The following is a 27,271-nucleotide window of genomic DNA, read 5'->3' as shown; positions in this document are numbered from 1 at the left end:
TCAAAAATATTTATTTTTAACTTCCTCCTGTGAGAATCAGCAAAATTTTATATATCACTTATCAGAAGTAGCTTTTTTTCATTTTATCCTAGGTTATTACAATAGTAAGTAAAATAACCCAACCTAGTTCTTTCATTACATAAATTTTTCTGAGACGTTTACTATATCAGTGCCCTCGGACCAGTAATTAAGAATGTGAAGCAATGGTTAAGTTTATTATAATCACCAAAATTAATTGCATGAAATACCTGCAATCCTATATACTAATTATAATGAAACTCTGAAAATCCATTATACAAACATACTGAAACCCCAGTGATACTGCACAGTTCTCATGTTCCCTTGAGGCACACTGGTACCCAATTCATGTGCTCACTTGAAGCATACCAAATTTATTGGAAAAGTGCTAATTCTACAATGTAACACCGTAAAAAAATTGCATTAAATGGGGAATAACATCCAATAGTCTGGGGGAAAAAAACTGCCCATCAGGAACTATCTAAATCCAAAAGGTGCCAGATTAACTCTCTTGCTGTATCTGTTGAAACCATGATGTAGATTGTTAACACAGGAGTTTGCAGTGTTCAGTTTGTTGATTTATTCTGTTTTAGGGAAGCTCAATTTCTTGAGAGTGTACTACTTTAAGTGTTACGAATGTACCACAGCTCTGAGGGGCCGAAGGGTGCGGTGTAGCCCCCTCCTTTGTGAGAATCGCAAGATCACTATTGAGTCAGTTCAGGAGACCCAGGAAATGAGAGAAAGACATGCAGAATCCACAAAGAGTTGGAATGTGTCCTGGCCTCTGAAAGGCGGACCCATTGATACCGGCTATTGTCTCTTGGAGATGGACTTGTGTATTGCATCCTGTACGATGCATCGAAGCCCCCAGGCAATGAACCGAGGGGGAGGTTGGTGGAGGGATTGCATCATCTCAACCTGATTGACATCTGAGACCCTGTGAGTCAGGATAAAAGAGGGTCTGTGGGAACAGCCCCTCAGACGCACCAGAAGAAACGCTAGTGATCCAGTAATAGCGAAAGCCGGTGGGAAGGCCACATGCGCCCGTTTCCATTTGCCCTGGAATCGGTGGCCTTTACCACGGAAGAACAGTTTTTAGCTAACAACGGGGAAATCAACTCCCAACGACTCTCGAAGGATTGACATCATAAAAGGAATGGGCAAGTTTTAACCCATCTTTCTCTCCAACCAAAAAGCTGCAGCTTGAATGAACTAAAGTGACTTTTATATTTCCATCGGACAATACATTATCCCCTAGACAACGATAGAGCTATTTCTTATTATTATTATACCCACACAGGTAGATTTAGTATTGACGACGTATATCATCTGTATGTTTGCATTGCTGTTATTTTTGTGTATTTTTTAATCAATAAATACTGTTAAAAATAGTACCATCAGACTTCAACGGACCTCTCTATCTTTGCTGGTAAGTGACCCAGTTACGGGGTACGTAACATTTGACACTGCCACAGTTCAAAGGTTTAACAGCTACAGACTTCTGTGGTGTAATCATTTTATAGGTGCCTGGATTCAGAAAGAATTCCAACATAATTCCAAGCTAACATAAAACAAACCCCAGGATAAATGCAGCAAATGTGGAAATAATCAGGGATGGCACCATAAAAATATATTCTCTACAGATGTGCATACATGTCATCACACATCTTAGCAATGCAGAAGCAGATTTATTAAAATATCTGAGAAAGTTCTTTTTTTTGATATTTCATAAATATATATTCCATCTTGCTGAAAATGAAAGAAAATGTACACCTTTATAGAAAATGTAAACTTTTATCTTTATTACACAGAGCATAAACTCCAGTTAAAGCAACAAAATGTCTTATACAAAACAAATCTCAAAAAGAAAATTCAATTGGTTAAGTCTTTTATTTTTTTTAAAAACACGATTCAATTCTAAAACATGAACAATATTTGAACAGCCAATGCCACCAGATAGTGCATTCTATTGCAACAACTTGTTTGGGCATAGAATTAGATAATCTCACAAAAGTGTTAAAGGAATGACTTTTATTAGGATATATTTTTATTAAAATAGAAACCTTTAAGCTAGTTTAAACACTTGCCTGTTTTTCTATCGAGCACAGGTACCAAAGGGAGCAATAGTTTCTTAAATAACAATTCAATCACGATAGTTTATTTACATTTTTACAGTACTTAAACTGTTAATTAAATTTATATGCACTTGTTAATGTGTATTGATATACCAACAGCATTGCTGAAAAGACAACACAATTCAAGCAAATGACACTCACATTTTACATTAATTATCAAATATAACAAAACTTTCATTAGATTGTATATAAATTGAACCAAATAAAATCTGGAATATAAAAGAACATGACAAAGCATCAGGATTCAATAAAGGCTTGGAATAATCAAGCCAAAATTATAACTGTCTCTTTATTCAAAGTCCTCAAGTTCTACTTAAAGTGCTCAGTGATGTCTACCGGCACATTAATCGACATTTATATAGTTACAAATAATCAATTAATGATGGAATACTGGACTTGGATTTAGTGAGAGTGAAAAATCTGGGAATAATTACTAATATGAAGATCTTGTTGAACTCTTCACCATTTTACACTGAGTTGAGAACTAAAATCAAAAGCCATTATACAAAATCTAACAATACTGTCCTTTATACATTGTTAAACTGAAAAAGTGGAGTTTTTTATTGACATACTATTTTCTTGTTGAAATCTACAATATTTCATAACAGAATAAGTGACATGCATTTTAGCTTGAGATACCAGAAATTCTGCAACCATTCTGGATACCAGTAATATATAATTCAGCCTAATTTTCATCTGTTCCAGTTTGAAAAGATGACTAGCATTTATTGATGCATCTTTTTGTTTTTACATGAACTGAAAATTAGTGGATTTTATTATAATGTAACTGTCTAATTCAGCCTGCTACTATTATCAGTTAGTTATGACTTGCCACGTAGGAATGTTTTACTTTTGATCCCATGGCCTTTCTCGATTTACATTATCGGTAAAATTCTATTTAGTCAATGTAAGTGCCCTGTTGTTTGTATCTTAACTAGTACAAAAATCCTCTTCACCCAACAATCCCTGTTCATTGATATGTAGGTAATCTAATCTTAAAGAGGCAAAGCAACAAATCAAAAGTCTCATCCGTTTAGGTTCACGTCTATCCATGCCATTATTTTTCCTTATATTTTAAAACTCCTATTGTCCCAAAAAAATCCTAAGTAATAGTGTTCCTCCACCTTTCAACTTTTGTACACCTTGAATCTTTCATTGCCAGCCATTCCTTCATCCATCTAGGTCCCAGGTGTTGAATTCTTTCTCTGAACCTCTCAGTTTTTCCTCTCCTCTTGGAGTTCTTAAAACTCATTTCTTCCCTACATCAATTATCTGACGGTGTCAAATGATAGTTTATGGTGCTCTTATAAAAGTCCATACAACATTTTGTTTTATTAAAGAGATATTATAGAAAACAACCTGTTATTTTGGCAATTTCAAATAACAATTTAGAGGCATTAAGATTGGTCTAACTCCTCTCAAACTTCTAATTACTGTGATAACTGTTAAGGTATCATTGTAAAACAAAATTAAAGATTGAAAATATTCTGCCTTTTGAGACCAACCCAGCTCCATTCAGAAGTACTGACTCTAGTCCTCTACCCAAAACCTTGTGTGTTTTCTTTCAAGTAACTGTTTACTGCATCTTGAATATCATATATTTGTCTCTGCTTCTACCAGAACATTCCAGATTCTAACCACCCAGTGCAGAGGTTTATCCTGTTATACTTAGTTCTTTAGCCAATTACCTTCATTCCACTGTGCAAAAGTCTCAGGCACATATATATAATGCGCGTGTGCGAGTGTGAGAGTGTACCTAAGACTTTTGTACAGTACTGTATATGGTCTAATTTTTGAATTTGTCACCAACGAGTACAATTTCTCTCTATGTACTCTGTCCAATATGGAAGTTAGCAACAAACACAAGTAACTATTGGGACAGACTGAAGGACTAAAGGACTGCATTGGGCAGACAGAATTATTTAATATTTGCCTTGTATGCTGCCCTCACACAATAGTAGCCCAAGAAAGCAGCAAAATATATTCCACATAAGAAACATCTCAGAAATATCAATGAAGAACCTGTTAAAATCACCTTTCATTGGCATTGACTGAAGAATGCCAACTACAGAACTTATTACTGTTCTTCAATAATATTACTGAATATAATTCCTACAAAGTAGACATGTCACAGGAAATCATCTCCAACACTAAAACGCTCTCAGAACATAAATACAAAGCCTAAATTTTGCACTAAATATCCAGTACAACTAAGCTTTGTGCATTCTGATACAGGGATATGATTCTAAACTGAACCTAGATGTGACATACTTTCATTTAATATGTGTTGTCAGTGACACTGCTTCAATTAATCCAATATTCCATCATCAAAATATCACGTTATGCAAATATGTTCAGCTATTGTGTGTTTAAAGCAATTGTGTGGATATATTTTAAAAAATGGAGTTTGGCTTATTTAACAATGTGTATATTGGAAGCTTATAAGTGACTATGACATCTTTATATTTACAATGTATTCATTAGGCACCTCTGGTTATTAATTTTTTAAAACTTAAAACTGGTTTGTTTGTTGAAATTTCATATTAGTCAATGTGCATCAGAAGTAATTGAATTTGATGAATGTGTAAGTGAAGCCCATTATCTATCAATCAGTATTATTACCAATCATTCATTTGTCAATTCCATTGTAGGGCCAATTTTAAAAAAACACAGGTAAATAGACAACATCATTTCAGATTTGTATATGGTAACTGCAAAAGCAGAGGACAAGTAATGTTTACAGCTGTTACCATTTTGTGCTAAATATTAACCAACTCTATTAGAACTTATTAGGTGAGATCATCTGAAGGCACAAAAGGTATGTAACATTAGTTCCCTTTGGTGGCATGCCTCAATGGAGCAAGTTAAAGGACAATCTAAAACTTAACATCAACAGTGCAGAGTTACCAATATAGTGAAATACATCCTACAAATGTAAGTTTATTTTGTTACTGATGTTCACAAGCTGAGCTATGATAGAGGCTACCTTTCCTAACAAGCTGCAGTGGAGACACATACACTCTGAAACACATTGCTTTTTGTAAAAGTTGCTGGTTAACTGCATTAAGAATTTCTGCTAGATATGGAAGTATATTCCCTAGCAAAACCAGAAGACAAGCAGCCACAGACCTCAGAAGTGCAAATATGAAGGACAAAGTTCTCTGTGTTTATTTCACTCCAGGAGCTGACCTTAACCCAGCTGATGATTCGTAGTCATTTTTTAAAAAAAATGCATTTACAATGCTCTCAGTCACTAGAGTAAGAATCAACCAACAGTAGGTGATCTGTTCATCTACTGTCAGCTCTTGCAAAATACAAAAAGTGCTTTGAGTATTTCACATAATAATTCATAGTACTTTAAATCTAATAAAGAATACTGTATGTTATATATAAAAATCATACACATTTGAAATATCTATTATCCTTGAAGCAGAGTAATAAGCAATCTAATCGCTTCTTTAAATTATTTACTTTTTAAACCACTTTTTGCAATAGAGTTTACTAACCCATGTAATTAACAAATTGTGCAATGGAGACAGAAATTCCTGATGTTTGGTTTAAATAATGAGAGAAGCTGTTGAAGAACAGAAAGGAAACCATAATTCCCAACGGTGTGAGGGATATATGGAAGGAATGGTAGACAAGGAAAAATTTTAATAGTTTAGAACATGATTTTTAGTACCATGTTTAAAAAAATGCATAGAGACTACTAAGAAAGAGAAATAAGCACCAACATTATGCTGCAATGCTTCAGAGATGAACCAATGCTGGTGTACAAGAAATGCCCAAAAGAACAAGAAAGTATTGGTTCTATGTACAGCCTAATCATTTAAGCTTGCAGAATGTTTGCAGATTGAGCTGCCATGCAATTGTTCTAAATGGGCATTTTGTCTATATACTGATGATATCTAACAAATTAACTTCACAGACTGAATGTTATAAAAAGTGTACACAGCAAGAAAGTATTAAAACCAATTAAAATGTTTTAGGTCATAAGCCTCTAATAAACTTATTACTATAAACTATCAACATGCCCGTTCCACAAGTATTGCATATATTGGGTTTATATTGATTTAATTATAGCCATTGATCTGAACATTATCTTGAATCACGTGCCAGCATTATATTAAATATATACAATTTTAATGTTTTTGTTGCAAATCAGCCTTCCACTGGCAGACATAGCAATGTAGAAAAGAAACATTAACTTACTTGCATCTTTACAGAATTATTAGAAACACAACCCTGGACTTTATATTGGTGTGGAAATGTTTCTCCAGATCTCAATTAGCATAAAGAAATGGTAAGATTTAAAGGTGCAAATGCTTGGTTTAATTGAGTTCAACCATTTACACAACATTTTGCAATAAAATACTGCAACTATTGAATAATAAACTGTTAACACAAGTTTCGTTGTTAAAAAATGATGGTGCATTTGAAGTTCACTTGCTTCAGCTACAACTATTGCTATCTACTTCAAAACAACAGATCTTTAAAAGGCATCTTATTTGAATTTCAGAATTTTTAATGCGAAGAGCAAACAGCATTTAAAATAACATACACAGTTAACTCATTGCTATTTCAAACTACATTAAAACACAGATGGAGAATACACCCTGGGACTGAAAAAAAAGGAGAGGAAACAGTTACTTTTATACTCTCAATATTTTCTCTCCCCAGTCTCAGTAGAATACAAAACAAAACCAGTTCTCTGTAAGAACATGACTTGTTTATACAACACATTGCCCACGATAAGATCACTGCAATATTTTTAGAGGTAAGAATGATGGTACAGCTGAAACTTACACCTTCCTATTTCTGGGAAATAGCATCAAGTGCCACTGTACCAATACACTTTAAAGTAGCATGAACTTTATTCATGCCCTCTTCTGAAGACTGAAGAAATTATATTTTAAGAAAGTACACGAGGGAAAAGAAATTAGACAAATGAATCTCTCTTAATACATTTAATATTTTCAACACAAACCAACATTCATCCAATATGTACTTACTTTGAATAACAGGACTTAATCAAGTGTTAATTCTGCTTGTGTTGACCTCGAGCAAAATGACAAGCAAAATCATATTTGTTTTTACATTTGCATCCGCATATATTACACTGAAATGGATTCTTATAGCCATGACACCCCATATGAATAGTATAAAGGATATTGTCTGCAAAATACATGTCACAATGTTGACAATGATGAAGAAGCTGGGGATCTTGACCTTGATTTGGCGGAGTAGGGGTGCTAGGCTGGCTGTTCGTCATGCTGGGTGTACTTGTGTGAACACTGTGCTCACTACTGGGACCTGCCACAGGACTGAAGTTCTGCTGATTGTGTGTGGGACATGCATCTGGACTGATAGGGGATGAGCTTTGCGCCACACTGGAAGCTACTGTTGAAACAACTGGTGCTGTAGACTGTGAGATCACATATGGTTTTTCATCCCTGCAGGCTACATCTTCAGGAGATGCTGGAGCTTGATTTTCAGGTGGAAGGCTGGATAATTGGCCTGCTAAGGTAGAAAGCTGATTTAATGGATTATCCAACATGATATCTTGAGTGTCCCTCGAGATCCCACCAGAATGAAGTTTTTGCAAATTCTCACAGGAATTAGCTGATACATCATGACAGAAGTCATTGAGGTAATCTGGCTTCTGTACCACCATGGAAGGAGGACTTAGATTAATCAGAAGTCTTGGCCCATAATTCACAGAGTTGCTAGATTTTTTCTGTAAAGCTCCCAACATTTTCTTATTGGCAAGGCAGTTCCTTGCAGTTTTCAAGGGAAGAAGTTTGTGCCTACGTCTACGGTGATGGGACAAATTACTTCGATCACTGCAGCAGAAAGAGCATAGCTCACATTTGTATGGTTTTTCACCTGTATGTGAGCGCATGTGTGCTTCGAGGTGACGCTCATACGCTGAAGCAAACGGGCATAGGTGGCATCTGTGGGGCTTCTCACCTGTATCAGAAAGAATACATCAGCAACCTTGCCATTTAAACCCTCTTTTCATTTATCCTCCAAAAATTATCTTATACTTCAGCTGGGCGTGCTGAAGGAACCATGGAACTCTTAGGTTACCGTTAAAACTGCGACTTAATTGTCAGCTGATAAGAAGCATTTGCTGCAGTTTTGCAAATCTGAGAAATCACACTTTTTTTTGAGGTAAGGAAAGATGAAATTCCTCCCACATGGCTGATATATTTACATTGTATTTATGTCTCACAACCCCACCAATTAATGGCTAGAATTTCAGTTTACTGATAAAATATGATGTAATATATTATCAGCATTATTTCTACTATTTTGTTAAGATACTTAGGTCAGGCAGCATTTGTGGAAAGAGAAACAGATAGCCAATGAAGGATCTTGGATTTGGAACGTTCACTCCGTTTCTCTTTCCATAGATCCTACTTGATCCACTCAGTGCCTACAGCATTTTGCTTTTTTTTTGTTTCACGTTACCAGCGTTTGAATTTATTTTTATTTCCAATAATATTACTTGAATTTCAGGATGCCCAACACCTACTTGTATACAGAAGTTCATTGAAAGTGTTCACAAAAAACATGTGTCAAAACCAAATGCAAATTGTCATTTTTAAAGGAGTGGCAACAAATATTTCTGTGTTTGTACATACAACTCAAAGCTGACATGGCCATTCATAATACCACTTAACATGTAATTACAAATGAAAGCTGTAGCAGTTGAGTGCTGATGTAATAGCATCTAATACTCTGCACGGAACAGTACTGTACTTTGCTATAGTTATCTCAAACTACCAATGATACTTTACACTTAATCAACCCTTTTTCATCGCTCCTAGCTCAGTTCATTTTAAAATGGACTCACCATCAGTACCTCTTTTAAAAAAACATTAAACTGTTACAAAGAATTGTGATCAAATTTCCTTTTGCTTTTAATGTGAACATTTTGTTTAAAGGAAGGCAATGAACTACTATTGAAACAAAAAATCACCTAGCCAGTGTGAAACTGAATAAACAAATATCAACAATTAAAATGACAGGAGAGTCACTGATGTTTTTATTAAAATCAATCCCTCTCTCTTACATTGCTGATCAGCAATTATAAAATATTTCTAGTAATGAGGATGTCACTCACTCGTGATCTAACAACTCCAATCTTAACATGGAGAAAAATACATCAACTGCAGTTGTATAATATTTTGGAGGTGGGAGTGGAATGTCAGATGGTGAGACTCTCTTAATAAATAACACGTTTGAAATAAAGCTGAATGGTGATTCAAAGTTCAGAGATCTATTTAAATGCTTAACCTGAATTTCATTTAGGACTTAACTGCTGCAATAAACCTATTGAAAAGAGAATAATTTATATGAAAAGCTGAGCTCTCCTTGAATTTTGCAACTTACCATCTTTGTAATAATCTTTAATTTCCAAAAGGTCCACCAAATTATTTAAAATTAAAAATCCAGCGTTTTACAGAGAAGGTACAGGGAATTCAAATGTTTGTATTATCTTCCAGAATGCACATTACTGAGTAAATTTTCACTGTGTTGTACTGTATTGCTCCTTGATAGAAACAAATTTAATAATTCCTTCTATTTTATAACATTTGTAAACCAAAAGCATTTAGCCATTACCTGTATGCATTCTCATGTGCTCAGTCAGTCGTGCAGTCCCTTTGCTAGCATAGTTGCAGTAGCGGCACTTCAGTTTTCCATCATACGTCCTTTCCAACCCATCATTGATGAGCCCTGAGCCATCATCCAGTGAAACTTCAACTGAAGCATTATGTATTCCATTCTGATCACCTTCCGAACCCGCTAATGATAATAAGTCCAGAAAAAAAGTGAAAAATTAAAATCTCTCTGCATCCTAACATCAAAGGTGGTCAGTATTTGACAAAATTTACAGAGCAAAACATCATTCAACCTGGGTGGTGAATTGAGTATATATTTTTCTACATGAAACATCTTAAGCATAAATTACTGCACGGAAGACATTTCAAAAAATGCATTTTACACTTTTAGTAGATCCCCTGTGCATTCTTCATGGAGACAAGAAATCTGCTATTTAATTAAAATTTTATTATATAGTATTCTGATCAATTTTCCCAGGCCTGTGGATTACATTGGATATTCATAATCTTTACCTATATAACCATATAACAATCAAAGCACGGAAACAGGCCATCTTGGCCCTCCTAGTCCGTGCCGAACCCTTAATCTCACCTAGTCCCACCTACCCGCACTCAGCCCATAACCCTCCACTCCTTTCCTGTCCATATACCTATCCAATTTTACCTTAAATGACACAACTGAACTGGCCTCTACTACTTCTACAGGAAGCTCATTCCACACAGCTATCACTCTTTGAGTAAAGAAATACCCCCTCGTGTTTCCCTTAAACTTCTGCCCCCTAACTCTCAAATCATGTCCTCTAGTTTGAATCTCCCCTACTCTCAATGGAAACAGCCTGTTCACGTCAACTCTATCTATCCCTCTCAAAATTTTAAACACCTCGATCAAATCCCCCCTCAACCTTCTATGCTCCAATGAATAGAGACCTAACTTGTTCAACCTTTCTCTGTAACTTAATTGCTGAAACCCAGGTAACATCCTAGTAAATCGTCTCTGCACTCTCTCTAACTTATTGATATCTTTCCTATAATTCGGTGACCAGAACTGCACACAATATTCCAAATTTGGCCTTACCAATGCCTTGTACAACTTTAGCATTACATCCCAACTTCTGTACTCAATGCTTTGATTTATAAAGGCCAGCGTTCCAAAAGCCCTCTTCACCACCCTATCTACATGAGACTCCACTTTCAGGGAACTATGCACAGTTATTCCTAGATCTCTCTGTTCCTCTGCATTCCTCAATGCCCTACCATTTACTCTGTATGTTCTATTTGGATTATTCCTGCCAAAATGTAGAACCTCACACTTCTCAGCATTAAACTCCATCTGCCAACTTTCAGCCCATAAATCTCCCTGCAAGCTTTGAAAATCCATCTCATTATCCACAACACCTCCTACCTTAGTATCATCGGCATACTTACTAATCCAATTTACCACCCCATCATCCAGATCATTTATGTATATTACAAACAACATTGGGCCCAAAACAGATCCCTGAGGCACCCCGCTAGTCACTGGCCTCCATCCCGATAAACAATTATCCACCACTACTCTCTGGCATCTCCCATCTAGCCACTGTTGAATCCATTTTATTACTCCAGCATTAATACCTAACGACTGAACCTTCTTAACTAACCTTCCATGTGGAACTTTGTCAAAGGCTTTGCTGAAGTCCATATAGACTACATCCACTGCCTTACCCTCGTCAACATTCCTCGTAACTTCTTCAAAAAATTCAATAAGGTTTGTCAAACATGACCTTCCACGCACAAATCCATGCTGGCTACTTCTAATCAGATCCCGTCTATCCAGATAATTATAAATACTATCTCTAAGAATACTTTCCATTAATTTACCCACCACTGATATCAAACTGACAGGTCTATAATTGCTAGGCTTCCTTCTCGAACCCTTTTTAAACAATGGAACCACATGAGCAATACGCCAATCCTCCGGCACAATCCCCGTTTCTAATGACATATTAAAGATCTCCGTCAGAGCTCCTGCTATTTCTACACAAACTTCCCTCAAGGTCCTGGGGAATATCCTGTCAGGACCCGGAGATTTATCCACTTTTAAATTTCTTAAAAGCGCCAGTACCTCCACCTCTTTAATTGTCATAGGTTCCATAACTTCCTTACTTGTTTCCCACACCTTAGACAATTCAATATCCTTCTCCTTAGTGAATACCGAAGAGATCATTCAAAATCTCTCCCATCTCCTTCGGTTCCACACATAGCTGACCACTCTGATTCTCTAAGGGGCCAATTTTATCCCTCACTATCCTCTTGCTTTTAATATAACTGTAGAAACCTTTTGGATTTACTTTCACCTTATTTGCCAAACCAACCTCGTATCTTCTTTTAGCTTTTCTAATCTCTTTCTTAAGATTCCTTTTACATTCTTTATATTCCTCGAGCAATTCCTTTACTCCATGCTGCCTAAATCTATTGTAGACATCCCTCTTTTTCTGAACCAAATTTCTAATATCCCTCGAAAACCATGGTGCTCTCAAACCTTTAACCTTTCCTTTCACCCTAACAGGAACATAAAGATTCTGTACCCTCATAATTTCACCCTTAAATGACCTCCATTTCTCTATTACATCCTTCCCATAAAAGAACTTGACCCAATCCACTCTCTCTAAATCCCTTCACATCCCCTCAAAGTTAGCCTTTCTCCAATCAAAAATCTCAACTCTAGGTCCAGTCCTGTCCTTCTCCATAATTATATTGAAGCTAATGCTATTGTGATCACTGGACCCGAAGTGCTCCCCAACACATACATCTGTCAGCTGACCTATCGCATTCCCTAACAGGAGATCCAACACTGCCCCATCTCTAGTCGGTACTTCTATGTATTGTTGCAAAAAACTATCCTGCACACATTTCCACAAACTCTAAACCATCCAGCCCTTTTACAGAATGAGCTTCCCAGTCTACGTGTGGAAAATTAAAATCTCCCACAATCACCACCTTGTGTTTACTACAAATATATGTTTCATAATGATTGTTAAGGTTGTGAATACATGTAAGATTAATGCCATTTTTCCATTTCATTCAATGACTGGATATCATCAGCACAGTCAACATGTAATGCCTATTCCCAATTGCTCTTTGGAAGGCGATGGTGAGTCATCTTCATGAAACATGACAGTTCACTCATTATGGTGCTGAGCAGGGAATCCCAAATTTGAGTCAATGTCGTTAAAGGAATAGTGATTTGGAGGAAACTTAGAGCTAATGGAATTTATGTGTTTTTACAGGATGAAGATTGTATGTGAGACAGGTGTGTTTGAAGAAGAATGCTGAACCACTGCAGTCTCTTTTGTTGATGGCAACAGCTGCAGAAATAACATACCAATATCAGATGAGTGAATGGTTAAGGCTACTTTGTCCTTTATAATGTACAATTGTATAAATGCTGTTGGAATTGCATTGATCCAAGCAAAAGCAGATTACACCCTGGCTTGTGCCTTGTTGATATTATAAAAGTTAAGAAATTCACCACGTCATACCCTTTGATACTTACATTCCTGCACTGGTAAAGGTAAGCTTTGCAGTCCAGTTCCCGATCCACTACCTTGTAGACTCTATTTCTAATACACTTTCATGATACGAGTTCCAGTTCCTCTGAGTGAAATTAATTCTGAATTCCACACTTCAAATCTACACATGGTTACTGATGTAAAAAACATTTTTCCTATCCAGCCCTCAACTATATACATCTTAACTAAACCTTTCAGCAATCTCTCTTCCAAAGAAAGCAGCACCAAACTATGCAATCATTTTAGAGAGTTACAGTTCTCAAGACTGCCTAATATCCTCTTAAATCTCAACTGTTTCCAGTCCAGTACAAACATAACCTGGTCATAACTTGGTGAACAGAAGCATTATGAAGTAGCTTACCTGTAATCTAACCACCATTTTACAGAATTTCATTGTCAACTCCCATTTCTTATATTCTGTTACCTCTTCTCACTTGCCCATCGTCTCCCCTGGTGCCCTTTCTCCTACGGTCCACTGTCCTCTCTTATCAGATTCCTTCATCTCCAGCCCTTTACCTTTCCCACCCACCTGGCTTCACCCTATCACCTTCCAGCTATCCTTTCCAGTCTTGAAGGAGAGTCTCAGCCCAAAACGTCAAATGTTTATTCACTTCTTTGGATGCTACCTGACCTGCTGAGTTCTTCCAGCATTTTGTGAGTGTTGCTTTAGATTTCCAACATCTTCAGAATTTCTTGTCTTTATGTAGTATGTCTTCCTATCCAGTTTATTCACTAGTCCATCTTCCAAAATTTGCAGATAGACATTTAAACATCTCCATACAGTATTTCCTTTCACTTGCCGTATTTGCACTCGCCAAATTAATTACCTCACCTTTACCTGACTGAAATCCAGTTTACTATCATAGAACAATCAATTTATTTTCACAATTTATTTATGTGCCTTGGAAATTTCCAGGGCGCAAGCTTGGGCAAAGTTTTTTTATGGAAGACCGGCAGTTGCCCAAGTTGCAAGTCTCCCCTCTCCATGCCACCCATGTCCAAGGAAAGGGCACTAGGACCCATACAGCTTGGCACCGGTGTCGTCACAGAGCAATGTGTGGTTAAGTGCCTTGCTCAAGGACACACATGCAGCCTCAGCCAAGGCTTGAACTAGTGATCTTCAGATGGCCTTAAGTGGCCTTAACCACTTGGCCACACGCCAACATGCTATAAAAGTGATACATGATACAATTAAATAGTATAAGTATAGATACTAATGTATCTAAAACTACTTTGGATTATTGCATTAATAATTTTATTATTGAAATTTTAGCAGCAAAATTTAGCTAAATCAAGTATTCCAAAATTCAATTCATTTTAAGCCCAAGCAGTCATCGTTTATGTATGAAAACATCCTCAGTGACAAGATGTAGCTTTGCCATTTAATACTAAACTTAGTCAGCAAGCAGTCATAGATAATAAGCAAATTAGTTTGAGTTTTGCCAAAGCTATAATCAAATCACTGAAATCAAAATGAAAAAATGCAATGCTTTTGTTATGAATGTTAAATCTCACTATCTTCATTTTGCCAAATTATGCAAAATGCATTGACTAACTATCTGATACATTGACAAATTACATTGTACAACAAAGATTTTGCTTGCTGAATACTTTTGGGTGTATCTTATGGATTTTGGGCTGCTGAACATGAAAATCATGAAATTGTGCACTCATTTTTTTAAAAATTGCCTATATTTGTTATTTCAATTCGTAATTCAAGTCAATTAAAACGTTGCCCACAATGTAAGCAAAAAAAAAGTTTTCTATCTTGTCTAGGCATGCCTGGGGATGCATAGCCTGGGTGGATGCTGCATGGCAGGACAATTTTTAGAAAAGCACACTGTTCTATGTATTGCACTTACATGGGTCGGTTTGCAATCACATTGATGTGCACGCTCTACACACATAACACGTTGTGTGTACTTATTAAAATAAAGCAACTGCATTTTCAAGAGTATTACTTATAGCAAAATATTCCGCCAATGTTTCAACAGCTGTAATACTTTCTTTATATATGTGGTGAATATCTGCTTAAACCTCAAAGACAGAGCATGTCTCCTCTCAGTAAGGAAGCCGACAAGCTTTACTTTGGGTGTAAAATTGGCAAACCAGACAAAACCTGGGCACATCTGTTGCGCAACATGCACTGTTATCTTAGAGCTTGACTCAGAGGTACTTGGAATGCCATTCACCATCCCGATAATATGGTAAGAGCAGAAGGATCATGTGACAGACTGCTACTTCTGTCTGACCAATGTGTCTGGTTTCTCTGTTAAAAGCAAGAAATCCACTGAATACCCCAATCTCCCTTCAACCATGAGGATCTGTGCCGCATAATAATAGTCTTCCAGTACTAAAGCTACCAGAGACATGGGGTCTAGAGGAGGTAGATAAAGATGTCATGATGCACGGGCCAGGAATGGAAAACAACACTGATACTTATAACTTTATGTTGAGTGAGCCTCATCTGATAACTCAGAGTTAAATGACCTGGTCAGAGTCTTGGGTTTGTCAATGGCAAAAGTAGAATGACTGCGTTCAAGACTGCAAGGATGGAATCCGCTGTCACCAGGCACAAACATTTCCATGAAGGATTTTGATATTGAGACAGATGTGTCCCAGAGTAACTGATACCAAGATTAAGGAAGACATTTAAGCAGGTTATTGGAATTTTTCTTGACAACTACAGAGCACCAAACTAAAGTTGTTAGGTTGAAAGGAAAGGTTAAAAGTTTGAGAGAGCCATGGTTTTCAAGGGATAGTGGAAACTTGGTTCAGAAAAAGAGAGACATCTACAATAGATATAGGCAGTATGGAGTAAATGAGGTGCTCGAGGAATATAAAGAATGTAAAAAGAATCTTACGAAAGAAGTTAGAAAAGCTAAAGGAAGTTACGAGGATGCTTTGGCAAGTAAGGTAAAAATAAATCCAAAGGGTTTCTACAGTTATATTAATAGCAAAAGGATAGTGAGGGATAAAATTGGTCCCTTAGAGAATCAGAGTGGACAGCTATGTGTGGAGCCAAAAGAGATGGGAGAGATTTTGAACAATTTCTTTTCTTCAGTATTCACTAAGGAGAAGGATATAGAATTGTATAAGGTAAGGGAAACAAGTTGGGAAGTTATGGGAACTAAGACGATTAAAGAGGAGGAAGTACTGGCGCTTTTAAGGAATATAAAAGTGGATAAATCTCTTGGTCCTGACAGTATTTTCTCTAGGACCTTGAGGGAAGTTAGTGTAGAAATAGCAGGGGCTCTGACAGAAATATTTCAAATGTCTTTAGAAATGGGGATGGTGCTGGAGGATTGGCGTATTGCACTTGTTGATCCATTGCTTAAAAGGGGTTCTAAGAGTAAACCTAGCAATTATAGGCCTGTAAGTTTGACGTCAGTGATGGGTAAATTAATGGAAAGTATTCTTAGAGAAGGTATATATAATTATCTGGATAGACCAGGTCTGATTAGGAACAGTCAACATGGATTTGTGCGTGGAAGGTCATGTTTGACAAATTTTATTGAGTTTTTTTGAAGAGGTTACTAGGAAAGTTGACGAGGGTAAAGCAGCAGATGTTGTCTATATGGGCTTAAGTAAGGCCTTTGACAAGGTTCCGCACGGAAGGTTCAATCTTTAGGTGTTAATATTGAAGTAGTAAAATGTATTCAACAGTGGCTGGATGGGAGATGCCAGACAGTAGTGGTGGTTAACTGTTTGTCAGGTTGGAGGCCGGTGACTACTGGTGTGCCTCAGGGATCTGTACTGGGTCCAATGTTGTTTGTCATATACATTAATGATCTGGATGATGGGGTGGTAAATTGGATTAGTAAGTACGCAGATGACACAAAGATAGGTGGCGTTGTGAATAATGAAGTAGGTTTTTAAAGCTTGCAGAGAGATTTCGACCAGTTAGAAGAGTGGGCTGAAAGATGGCAGATGGAGTTTAACGCTGATAAGTGTGAGGTGCTACATTTTGGTAGGAATAATCAAAATAGGACACACATGGTAAATGGTAGGGCATTGAGGAATGCAGTAGAACAGAGTGATCTAGGAATAATGGTGCATAGATCCCTGAAGGTGGAATCTCATGTGGATAAGGTGGTGAAGAAAGCTTTTGGTGTGCTGGCCTTTATAAATCAGAGCATTGAGTATAGGGGTTGGGATGTAATGTTAAAATTGTACAAGGCATTGGTAAGGCCAAATTTGGAGTATTGTGTACAGTTCTGGTCACCGAATTGTAGGAAAGATGTCAACAAAATAGAGAGAGTACATAGAAGATTTACTAGAATGTTACCTGGCTTTCAGCACCAAAGTTACAGAGAAAGGTTGAACAAGTTAGGTCTTTATTCTTTGGAGTGTAGAAGGTTGAGGGGGAACTTGATAGAGGTATTTAAAGTTATGAGGGGGAAGATAAAGTTGACTTTTTAGAGTAGGGAAGATTCAAACAAGAGGCCATGAACTGAGAGTTAAGGGACAAAAGTTTAGGGGTAACACTAGGGATAATTTCTTTACTCAGAGAGTGGTAGCTGTGTGGAACGAGCTTCCAGTAGAAGTGGTAGAGGCAGGTTCGATATTGTCATTTAAAGTAAAATTGGATAGGTATATGGACAGGAAAGGAATGGAGGGTTATGGGCTTGAGTGCAAGTTGGTGGGACTAGGTGAGAGTAAGGGTTCAGCACTGACTAGAAGGGCCGAGATGGTCTGTTTCGGTGGTGTAATTGTTATATGGTTACATGCAGCCGGTTAAGAACATGCTTCAAGCAAACAAAACCATGAAATGTAACTTGTCACTAAAGATTAATTTTCTGCATTCCAATTTAGACTTCTTCCCTGCAAATCTTGGTGCTATCAGTGACAAGCATGGTGAAAGGTTTCACCAAGACATTGCAGTCATAGAGAAACAGTATCAGGGCAACTGGAATTCATCAATGACAGCTGATTGTTGTTGGACACTTAAGCAAGAAGCCTCCGAAGCTAAGTACCAATGAAAACACATTAAAAAATTTGCTGTCCAGTGTTGGTGCATTAATACTGGTCTTAAAGAATATATGACAATTATTTAATAATTCATTATCCTTCGACAAGTGGATTGAAATTGAGCAAGTCCTCTGAAGGCTATACTGATTAAAGTTTATTCCAAAATAAAACCAAATAGTTGACATTACTAAGTAATCTTTTATCATTTTTAAAAAAATTATTCAGCTTTTTATACAAAACAGAAGCAGCTAGAAACAATAGAAAAAAAGGTGTTTTAAATGGCATGCAGAATGCATTCCATTAATAATCAAGACCAGAGGTCATTATAGAACAACTGTAGCTTAGTGATTTGCACAATGCTTTACAATTCATCTGATCTGGGTTCAATTCCTGCCGCTGCCTGTAAGGAGTTTGTACATTCTCCCTGTGACTGTGTGGGTTTCCTCTGGGTGCTCCAGTTTCTTCCCACGATCCAAAGATGTACTGATTGATAGATTAACTGGTCATTGTAAATTGTCCCCTGATTCGACTAGGAACTGGGTGGTGTGGCTCAAAGGGCCAGTGGGCCTGTTCTGCTCTGTATCTCAATACATAAATAGTGAGCCCATAACTTGAGTACTGTGAATAGCCCTGGTCATGATATAAGAGCAAAGATATCTTTGTACTTCAAAGGATGTTCAGCCTCTGTCAAGTTCATTGACAGGACTAGAGATTCAATAGGTTGGGATTATTTTCTTTCTAGCAGAAGAGGAAGAGTAGAAACTTAATGGATATGACAAAGATTATGAAAGCCTAATTTGGAGTAATTGGAAGAACATTTCTTGTTCCAATAATCAGGTGGCTTTAATTGGTAATTCATAGAAGGGCTGGAAGCATAATGAGGATTTTTTCCACCCGAGGGCTGTCAGGGCCCGGAAGTTACAGCTCAAAACAGGACCTCTGCTGCATTTAAAATATTCATATCTGTTCTTGAAGAGCACGGTTATGGAACTAGGCAGCTTTAGGGGCAGACATGTCATAAGAGGCCAATAGGCCTCCTGTGCCATAAATCTTTCATGCTTCTAGGAATTCCAAATAAGAGTTCAAAGAGCTCTTACCAGTCTGTAAAGACTCTGACTCCTTCTCTGCACCAACTGAGCCAGATATCATGTTCACATGATGGGTTTGTTGAGTGAGATATTCCTGGAAATCCTTCACGAAGTCCACAGAAACAGCTCTTTTTTCATCCATGTTCTTGGTGTTTTAAGAAATTGTTTATTTCCTGTAAGGAAAATGTTATCAGGAATTTACACATCACCAGTCATAACAATGAGCTACATAAAACTACGATTTTGCAAGAATAATAATTCATCAAAGTCCGATCAGGGCAGAATGACACAGGTGATTTTTGGGAAAGAAGAATTTCAAATGATCTATACTAAAATTGGAGTACTGTGTTAAATACAACATCAAAAGCATAATCAATAGGAGTGGGCCTCTTCACCATCATTCATCACTAATCTACATTTTTACAAAATCAAGGTTGATCTTTAACATAATGTTTACCCTGTCACCCCTTCTCAATATGCTGTTATTTGCCTAGTGTTCAAAATCAATTAATTTTATATATATATTCTGCAGTTGAGCAGCTACGAACCTCAAGGTAGAGAATTCCAAAGGTTCTGATACTAACATGGCTCTCAAGAGTCAATTTCCAGTTGCTTTGAAGAAATTCACATCTTTTATAACACATAATATCTAGATAAAATACAAAAGATCTGACAGTAGCTAGCAAGTTACTGGTTCCAAATTACTGCCTATGAACCGAAAGAAGTAACTTTCATAGAACTATGGCCAGACATTTTCTGACAGAGAACTGCATCTCATGGAAAGAAGCAACAATAATCCAAAATGTTACAGAAACTTCATACATGATAGATGCTTGTGAATCAAGAGGGATAAAAGAAATAAAGCAAGTAGATGGATTACATACAGGATCACCATGAAAAGCAAAGCAGGACTGATGTTTGGATACCACCTCTTTTAAAAAGCAGTTTGTTTCTTTGATGTTGTCCCAAGAAATAAATATTATAGTTTCACACAAAACATCACATTAACATTTGGAATGGCATTACACAATATGGGTCTGGGACCAAGGGCACAGCTTCAAAATACAAGGATGCTGCTTTGAATAGAGAGGAAAAAGAATTTCTTCAGCCAGGAGGTGACGGATCTGTGGAATTCAGAACCACGGATGGCTGTGGTGGCAAAGTCACTGAGTATATTTAAAGTGGAGGTGGATAAGATTCTTGATCAGTAAGGGAGCGAAGGGTTACAGGGAGAAGGCAAGAGAATAGGTTGAGGGGGATAACAAATTAGCCATGATAGAATGATGGAGCAACGTACTGAACAGCTTAATTCTGCTCCTATGCCTTATGGACATTCAGAACAACATCACAATATTAATGTTAACAAATATAGTGTGCTCTATGAGCATGCTTAATATTAACAAGCTTTGTTATTGTAAGTTATAATGACAGAACTTTTGAGTTAAGGCTTCAAGCAACCCCCACTTGGCCATAAGACAAAACAGCAGAATTTGGCCGTTTGGCCCACTGAATCTGCTCCATCATTCCAACCACATTCCCTCTCAACACCATTCTCCTTCCTTCTCCCCATAATCTTTGACGACCCAATTAATCAAGAACCTTTCAATTCCACAGATTCACCATCTTCTGTCTGAAGACATTTTTCCCATCTCTGTTCCAAATGGATGTCTCTCTATTCCGAGACTGTGTGCTCTGGTCTTAGACTGTCCCAGTAGAGAAAACACCCTCTCCACATCCACTCTATCTAGGCCTTTTAATATTCTGATAGCTGACTGGCTATCTTTTAAAAAAAAGGTAAAGTCTCAAGTTCAAGTTTATTGTCATTCAACCGTACCCATGTATACAGCTAAACAAAACAATGCTTCTCTGGATTCGAGTGCAAAACATAGTACATTTACCACATAAGATAATATTAACAATAATAAATATTCTGTAGATGTACAAGTTTATAAAAAGTGCATATACTACATGAAGTTAAATAGACAACAGTATAATGCTACTGGAGCTGTTATAAGTAATGTGTACTGGGTGGTAGTAGGGCGTTCAGCGGTCTTACAGTCTGGGGTAAAGAAGCTGTTACCCAGCTTAGCAATCCTTGGTCTTATACTGCAGTATCTGCTGCCTGACATTAGGAAGTCAATGAGATTGGGGATGGACGGGAGGGGTCCTTGACAATTAGGGAGGGCTCTGTTTACATGTCCCAGATTTGGGGGGGACAGAGGAGGAAAGAGACCCCCTTGATACAATCAGCAGTGCTCACAATCTGTTCCAAGGTCTTGAAATCAGATGCCTTGCAATTCTCCTACCAGATGGGTGATACAGCTGGTCAGGACACTCTCAATGGTGCTCCAGTAGAATGTGGGTGTAGGGAGCCCAACTCCCTTCAGTCTCCTCAGGAAGTGGAGACGCTGCTATGCTTTTTTCTCTACAGAGGTAATGTGGGACAGGTGAGAATGATATGCACGTGTCAAAGTCATACAAACAATTTTTTTTCTAAGCTATTTCATTCCTAACGTTTTTTATTCCTTCATCATCAAAGAACTTTATTTATACAAGCTATAATGAATCTGCCCACATAAAAGTTCTGTAATTTACTAGAGGATATTTCAATTTCACACTAACATTTTTCAGTGCCTGCCACAAATGTTTGATAAAATCATATAAACAACACATGTATATAAATTTTGCTGTTGTGTTATCTACTCAATAACATGCTAAAACACAGTTAGAGAGACATTAGGCATCCAAAATATAGTGATTTTATCAATTGTGCTTCCAAAAAAATTAGACTAGGATTTTTGTGGTTTCTAGTGTCCTTACTGAACACTTGTCCAAGCGGCTATTTCTTGTGCTCACGTGGACAGAGAGTGCAGGCAGCCCACTTGATAAAAATATAAGACACCGCTAGAATGAACAGCAACCATCACTAAATCTACTTCCTTGACTCATGCAATGAAATCAAATGTAACAACTCAGTTGCCACCCTAAGTAACATCACCCACTGCTCAGCACAAACAATAGAATTCATGTGGCCTTCTCTACATTGGTGAGACCTGTTATAGATTGGGGGACCAGCTGGTTGAGCACAATCACTCTGCCCAAAGCAAAAGGCAGGATCACCTGGGGATTAGCCATTTCAGTTTTACTTCCCATTCCCATCCCAAGGCTTTATATAGCATTGGTCCTGGGTACGGAGATACTAAATAGTCTTAGTGAGTTGCCTCATTGGATGCTGTAGATGGAACAATCTACTGCCACTGTGTTTGAGATTGTGGATGATGCGCCTATCAAATGGGCAGCCACGTCCTGTATGCTGTTAAGCTTGTTGAGTGTTGTTGAAGCTGCACTCATCCAGACAAGTGGAAAGTATTCCGATTACACCTGTGAGCGACTGACTCATGATGTGGATCCTGCAGGTGGTGAACAAGGTTTGGGGAGATAGGAGGCAAGTTACGCCCTGCTAGATTCCTAGCCTCTAGCATGATCTTATAGCTACATTATGTACATGGCTGCCCCTTTCAGGTTCCGGTCAATGGTAATACTAAACACTATAATATATCAGCCATTTTTAAAATTACAATTTCTTTTTAAGTATGGTGCATAGATAGGGTGGTAGAACAGCAATTACTTCATCAAATTAATCATCCAGAAACCAAATTCCAATTAATAATCTAAAATTTACCACAAACTAACACAAAATATGCTTGATTACTGTAAAATATTCACACAAATTTGACTAGCAACCTTTACAGTAGGATTCCCCAAACTGCGGTCCATGGATCCCCATGGTTAATGGTAGGGGTCCATGACATCAGAATGATTGGGAACCCCTGCTTTTGGTACAACAAATTTGCCATCCTTACTTGGCCCGGCTTACTGCACATGACTGACTTTTAAAAATGCCTCTAAAATAGCCAAGCAAGCCACTCAGTTCTCAATATGTTCCTGGGGGACAATAATTGCCGGTCTTGCTTGAGATCCACAATTTTGGATGATTGCTTGACTTGCTGCACCTCATTTTCACATTTGTTTTAAATTAAATCCCTTGCTATGTGTTGTTGATTCCTAATGCTACCTATCCTCACCCTAGTGATTCAACTCTTGGTTTAACACAATCCTGTAATCAGTGTGTCCGATTGATTTGAAGGGTGCAATATTTTTCCAGTATCATGCTGGCAATGAGAAAAGTGTGTAACAATACAATTTCCATGATTAAGTCAAATGCTAATCATTTATATATTGACATGATTTTCACAAAATCTCAATTGCACAACCTAAGCTATTTCAATAAACAATTAAGACAAGGTAACCATCTGTAATTTGCTTGTCCATGTTTCTAAAGTATTACTTTGTACAAGGGCAAAGGACAAGTTTATAGACTACAAGACCTTTCAGCCTGGAAAAATTCTAACAGTGCAAGTGGGTTGCAGGTTAATGTTCATTTAAAGGGGCCTTAAATACGAGTACAACATGAAAGGAAAAAGAACGAGTGATGTTTGCCGAGGATAGATTAAGAATAACAAGACTGAATGTGTAGCTGCTGTTCTCCAAGTTGCTAAACTGGCAAGGCTGTATGGTTGACATGACAAATAACAGAATTCTTTCTTTTCCTCAGTTCCTCTGTCTTGACTGCATCTGCTCTCAGGATGAGGCTTTTCATTCCAGAACTAAGGAGATGTTCTCCTTCTTCAAAGAAAGGGGCTTTCCTTCCTCCACCATCAATGCAGTCCATACCCACATAATCTATTTTGCACATGTCTGCTCCAACCCATCCTCCCACCACCCTACCAGGGATAGGATTTCTCTTGCCCTCACTACCACACCAGTAGCCTCTGCATCCAGCACGTAATTCTCCGTAACTTCCACCACCTCCAACAGGACCCTACCACCAAGCACATCTTTCTCTCCCCTCCCATCATTCCCTACGCAACTCCCTTGTCCATTCATTCCTCCCCACCAATTTCCCTCCTGGTACTTATCTTTGCAAGTGGAACAAGTGACATACCTGCCCCTACACTTCCTCCATCACGACCATTCAGGGCCCCAAACAGTCATTCCAGGTGAGGCGACATTTCACCTGTGAGTCTGCTGGGGTTATCTACTGTACCTGGTGCTCGCGGTGTAGCCTCCTGTATATCAGTGAGACTCGACGTAGATTGGGAAACCACTTACGCTTTGTCTGCCAGAAAAAGCTGGACCTCATGGTGGCCACGCACTTCAATTCTACTTCCCGTTCCGACATGGCCTCCTGTACTGCCGCGATGAGGCCACACTCAGGTTGGAGAAGCAACTCCTTATATTCCGTCTGGGTAGCCTCAACCTGATGGCACGAACATCGATTTCTTGAACTTCATGTAATGCCCCCTCATCACCCTCTCCTTCACCATCTCTCACCGCAACTTCCCCCCACCTCTGGTGCTCCTTCCCCTTTTCTTTCTTCCAGCACCTTCTGTCCTCTCCTATCAGATTCCCTCATCTCCAGCTCATTATCTCTTTCACCTATCAGCTTCCCAGCCCCTTACTTCACCCATCACCTACCACTTTGTACTTCTTCCTCACCTCCCCCACCTTCTTGCTCTAAATTCTTATTTTTTATCCCAGTCCTGAGCATAAACATATGGTTTTACTATCACAAGACACTACTGGTTATTAAGAACATCAAGTACTACAGGTCCACCTCACTAGCAAGTTGCTCAATAGTGGAGGAGCTGGACTTGGTATGGTCCATATTGCTGCCTGCTACAGGAAAGTGTCGAAGTCTAACAAACTGAGTGAGTAATTGTCTTGGATGTTCTTCCTATAATTGCAAGACCAGACTGGTAATGTGGAATACAGCAAGTCTGATTCACTGGTTCAACGGCTACGTAGCCTCGGTTGGGGACCACCTGTTACAGCTGCACAGGAGAGGAGACACCGAAAGGGGTGTGGGAGAGAGCAGAGGTGCAGCAGGCGGGCTTTAGTCCATGCTGGGTTGGGGGCTGGGCACTCCCAGTGCTGCTGCCCTCCAGAGTTTCCACGATGGAAGACAAGCCGGATTGTGTTCATTTGCAGGCTGCAGCAGACTTGTTCTCGCTGACAACATCCTTGCAGCATCCGTCTACAGGTCATAACACTCAGGGACTTGGGCTAAATTATATGCTTTTTTCTGTGACTGTATATTTACTGTTATTTCACGTCTGCCTTGTGCAATATACAAGTAAAATTTGATATTAGCATACATATGTCACCACATATGCTGTGTGTAACTGTTAATACAGTGTTTTGCACCTTTGCCCTAAAGGAAATCTGTTTTGTTTAGCCTTGTTCATGTATGGTTGAATGACAATTAAATGTGAACTTAAACTTTTCAGCCATATATTAAAACAGACATTAAACGTGTGAATCACAAGTTCAGTTAAAATGCAAGAAATTGACATTTAGAATGACTTTTCCCTTTCTACAGACGTTGACTGTCCGGGCCCAACATTTTTTATATTTCAGGCTTCCAACAACTGCATTTTTAAAGGGATCAGAGTGAGGGTTTTGTTCACCTACTGCTTAGCTTTCTGAGGAAGAAGAGCTCATAGATATCTTATAGATATTGGGTCCTACTGGGCGGTCTAGATTGAAGCTGCCTGGGACTATCAACTTCATAGGAACAGGGCGGTGAAGGAATCCCGAACCGCCCAACATCTACTTTACCTCATCTGGGGGAGGCCTGCCCCGAGCGTGACCTCTCCTACCAATCTACTGATCGATTGGACACGAGGGTGCGTGCCTGCCGATTCCGATTGATCCGCAGGAACGTCGATCACAAGCAACCAGCAGGTTCGGCGGCGTTAGTTCGTTTGAAAGGTAAAAAGTGAAAGGGGGGGGGGGGAAGAAGAAACATCTCACTGGGGATTGAGGCCGAGGAAGCTGCCGCTTCCAAATAAACATCTCACCCCTCAAGGGAGAGATCAGGCAGCGTCGTCGTTACCTGACGCGCTCGTTAGTAGAGTTAAAGGGCCAGAGTTAAACCGTCACGGCGCCAACACGAATCCACATAAATCCGAACAGCCGCTCTAGTGCAAAAGGCTCCGTAGTTCAGTAGTTGAGCATTTCTCGGCGCCCGGGCTGGCGTTTTAAATCTCAGCCTACCTTCCGATGCAGCGTCTACTCGGGACACACCAAGCGCAGCACCACCCAGCCCGTGCCGGCGGCGGAACCCCACGGCGCCGTGTGCGCGGCCAGCCGCATGGCGGCTGCGGGCCGATGGATTTAAAGGCGCTCTCTCGGTCCGTAGAGTTCCTCCACCAACGGCTCGAAGAGGCGGCCGAACAAAAGCCGGGGTCAGAGTTCGGCAGGGAAGGAATCAGTGCGACGGCTTAACGGGTCCCTACGGAAACTGTCACCCTGGAAACGGCGGACCCAATGATGACGTACCCGTGGCGGAACAATGAGCGCGGCCTTCGGACGACGGAAGGATCTACCGAGCATTCCTGTCCATCGGCATTGTGTGTGTGTGTGTGTTTTGTTACCCGTTTTGGCGTGAGTTTGGACTGCATGGTTCGTGCATTGCTCGCCGACCCGAAGCAGATTGCATAGTATGAGCATGAATGGTGTGTTGGCTCTATTAAATTCATCTGAGGGTGCAAGCATTTAAAATGTATGATTTGGTTATTTTTGCACTCCTTATTTTCTTTCATTATTTTATATATTTACTGAAATTCACGTTTTTTATCCTTTTATGTATTAAATCGCACTGCTTCCGCAAAGACAATTTTCACGATATCTGCCGGTGATATTAAACCTGAACTAATTCCGGCCCGAGGCCTTGGCATAAGCCGGCCTTCAGCCTTAGAAGTTGCACTGGATACTTCTTAGCAAAAGGCAGTATAAAGTGGTAATTCTCAATGTCA

The 27,271-nt window shown here is 38.7% G+C and overlaps 1 protein-coding gene across 3 annotated transcripts; it reads right to left on the bottom strand.

The window, feature by feature from the left end:
- Positions 1-1,843: 1,843 nt before the first annotated feature.
- On the bottom strand, positions 1,844-27,271 carry LOC132379626 (zinc finger protein Pegasus-like). Of its 3 annotated transcripts, XM_059947762.1 has the most exons (5): positions 26,511-27,271; positions 19,940-20,040; positions 19,401-19,564; positions 9,783-9,965; positions 1,844-8,123 (listed from the first exon to the last, which is right to left on the bottom strand). In XM_059947762.1, exons 3-5 carry the CDS (start codon positions 19,531-19,533, stop codon positions 7,192-7,194), a joined length of 1,248 nt encoding a protein of 415 aa, XP_059803745.1. In that variant the 5' UTR covers positions 19,534-19,564; positions 19,940-20,040; positions 26,511-27,271; the 3' UTR covers positions 1,844-7,191. The 3 variants fall into 3 exon arrangements, with proteins under 3 accessions (XP_059803745.1, XP_059803744.1, XP_059803743.1); XM_059947761.1 differs by lacking the exon at positions 19,940-20,040 and having other exon boundaries at positions 26,073-27,271; XM_059947760.1 differs by lacking the exon at positions 19,940-20,040 and having other exon boundaries at positions 26,511-27,269.

The sequence above is a fragment of the Hypanus sabinus genome, chromosome 22, assembly GCF_030144855.1.
Source record: "Hypanus sabinus isolate sHypSab1 chromosome 22, sHypSab1.hap1, whole genome shotgun sequence".
Taxonomy (NCBI): Eukaryota; Metazoa; Chordata; class Chondrichthyes; order Myliobatiformes; family Dasyatidae; genus Hypanus; species Hypanus sabinus.
This window is presented reverse-complemented; position numbering and strand designations above follow the sequence as displayed.

Coding starts and splice junctions, on each gene's coding strand:
- LOC132379626 (XM_059947761.1), bottom strand. CDS start 19,533: ATGGATGAAAAAAGAGCTGTTTCTGTGGACTTCGTGAAGGATTTCCAG. Junction 9,966..19,400: donor GTCAGAGTCTTTACAGACTG/GTAAGAGCTCTT, acceptor TATTATCATTAG/CGGGTTCGGAAGGTGATCAG. Junction 8,124..9,782: donor GCACATGAGAATGCATACAG/GTAATGGCTAAA, acceptor TTTCTGATACAG/GTGAGAAGCCCCACAGATGC.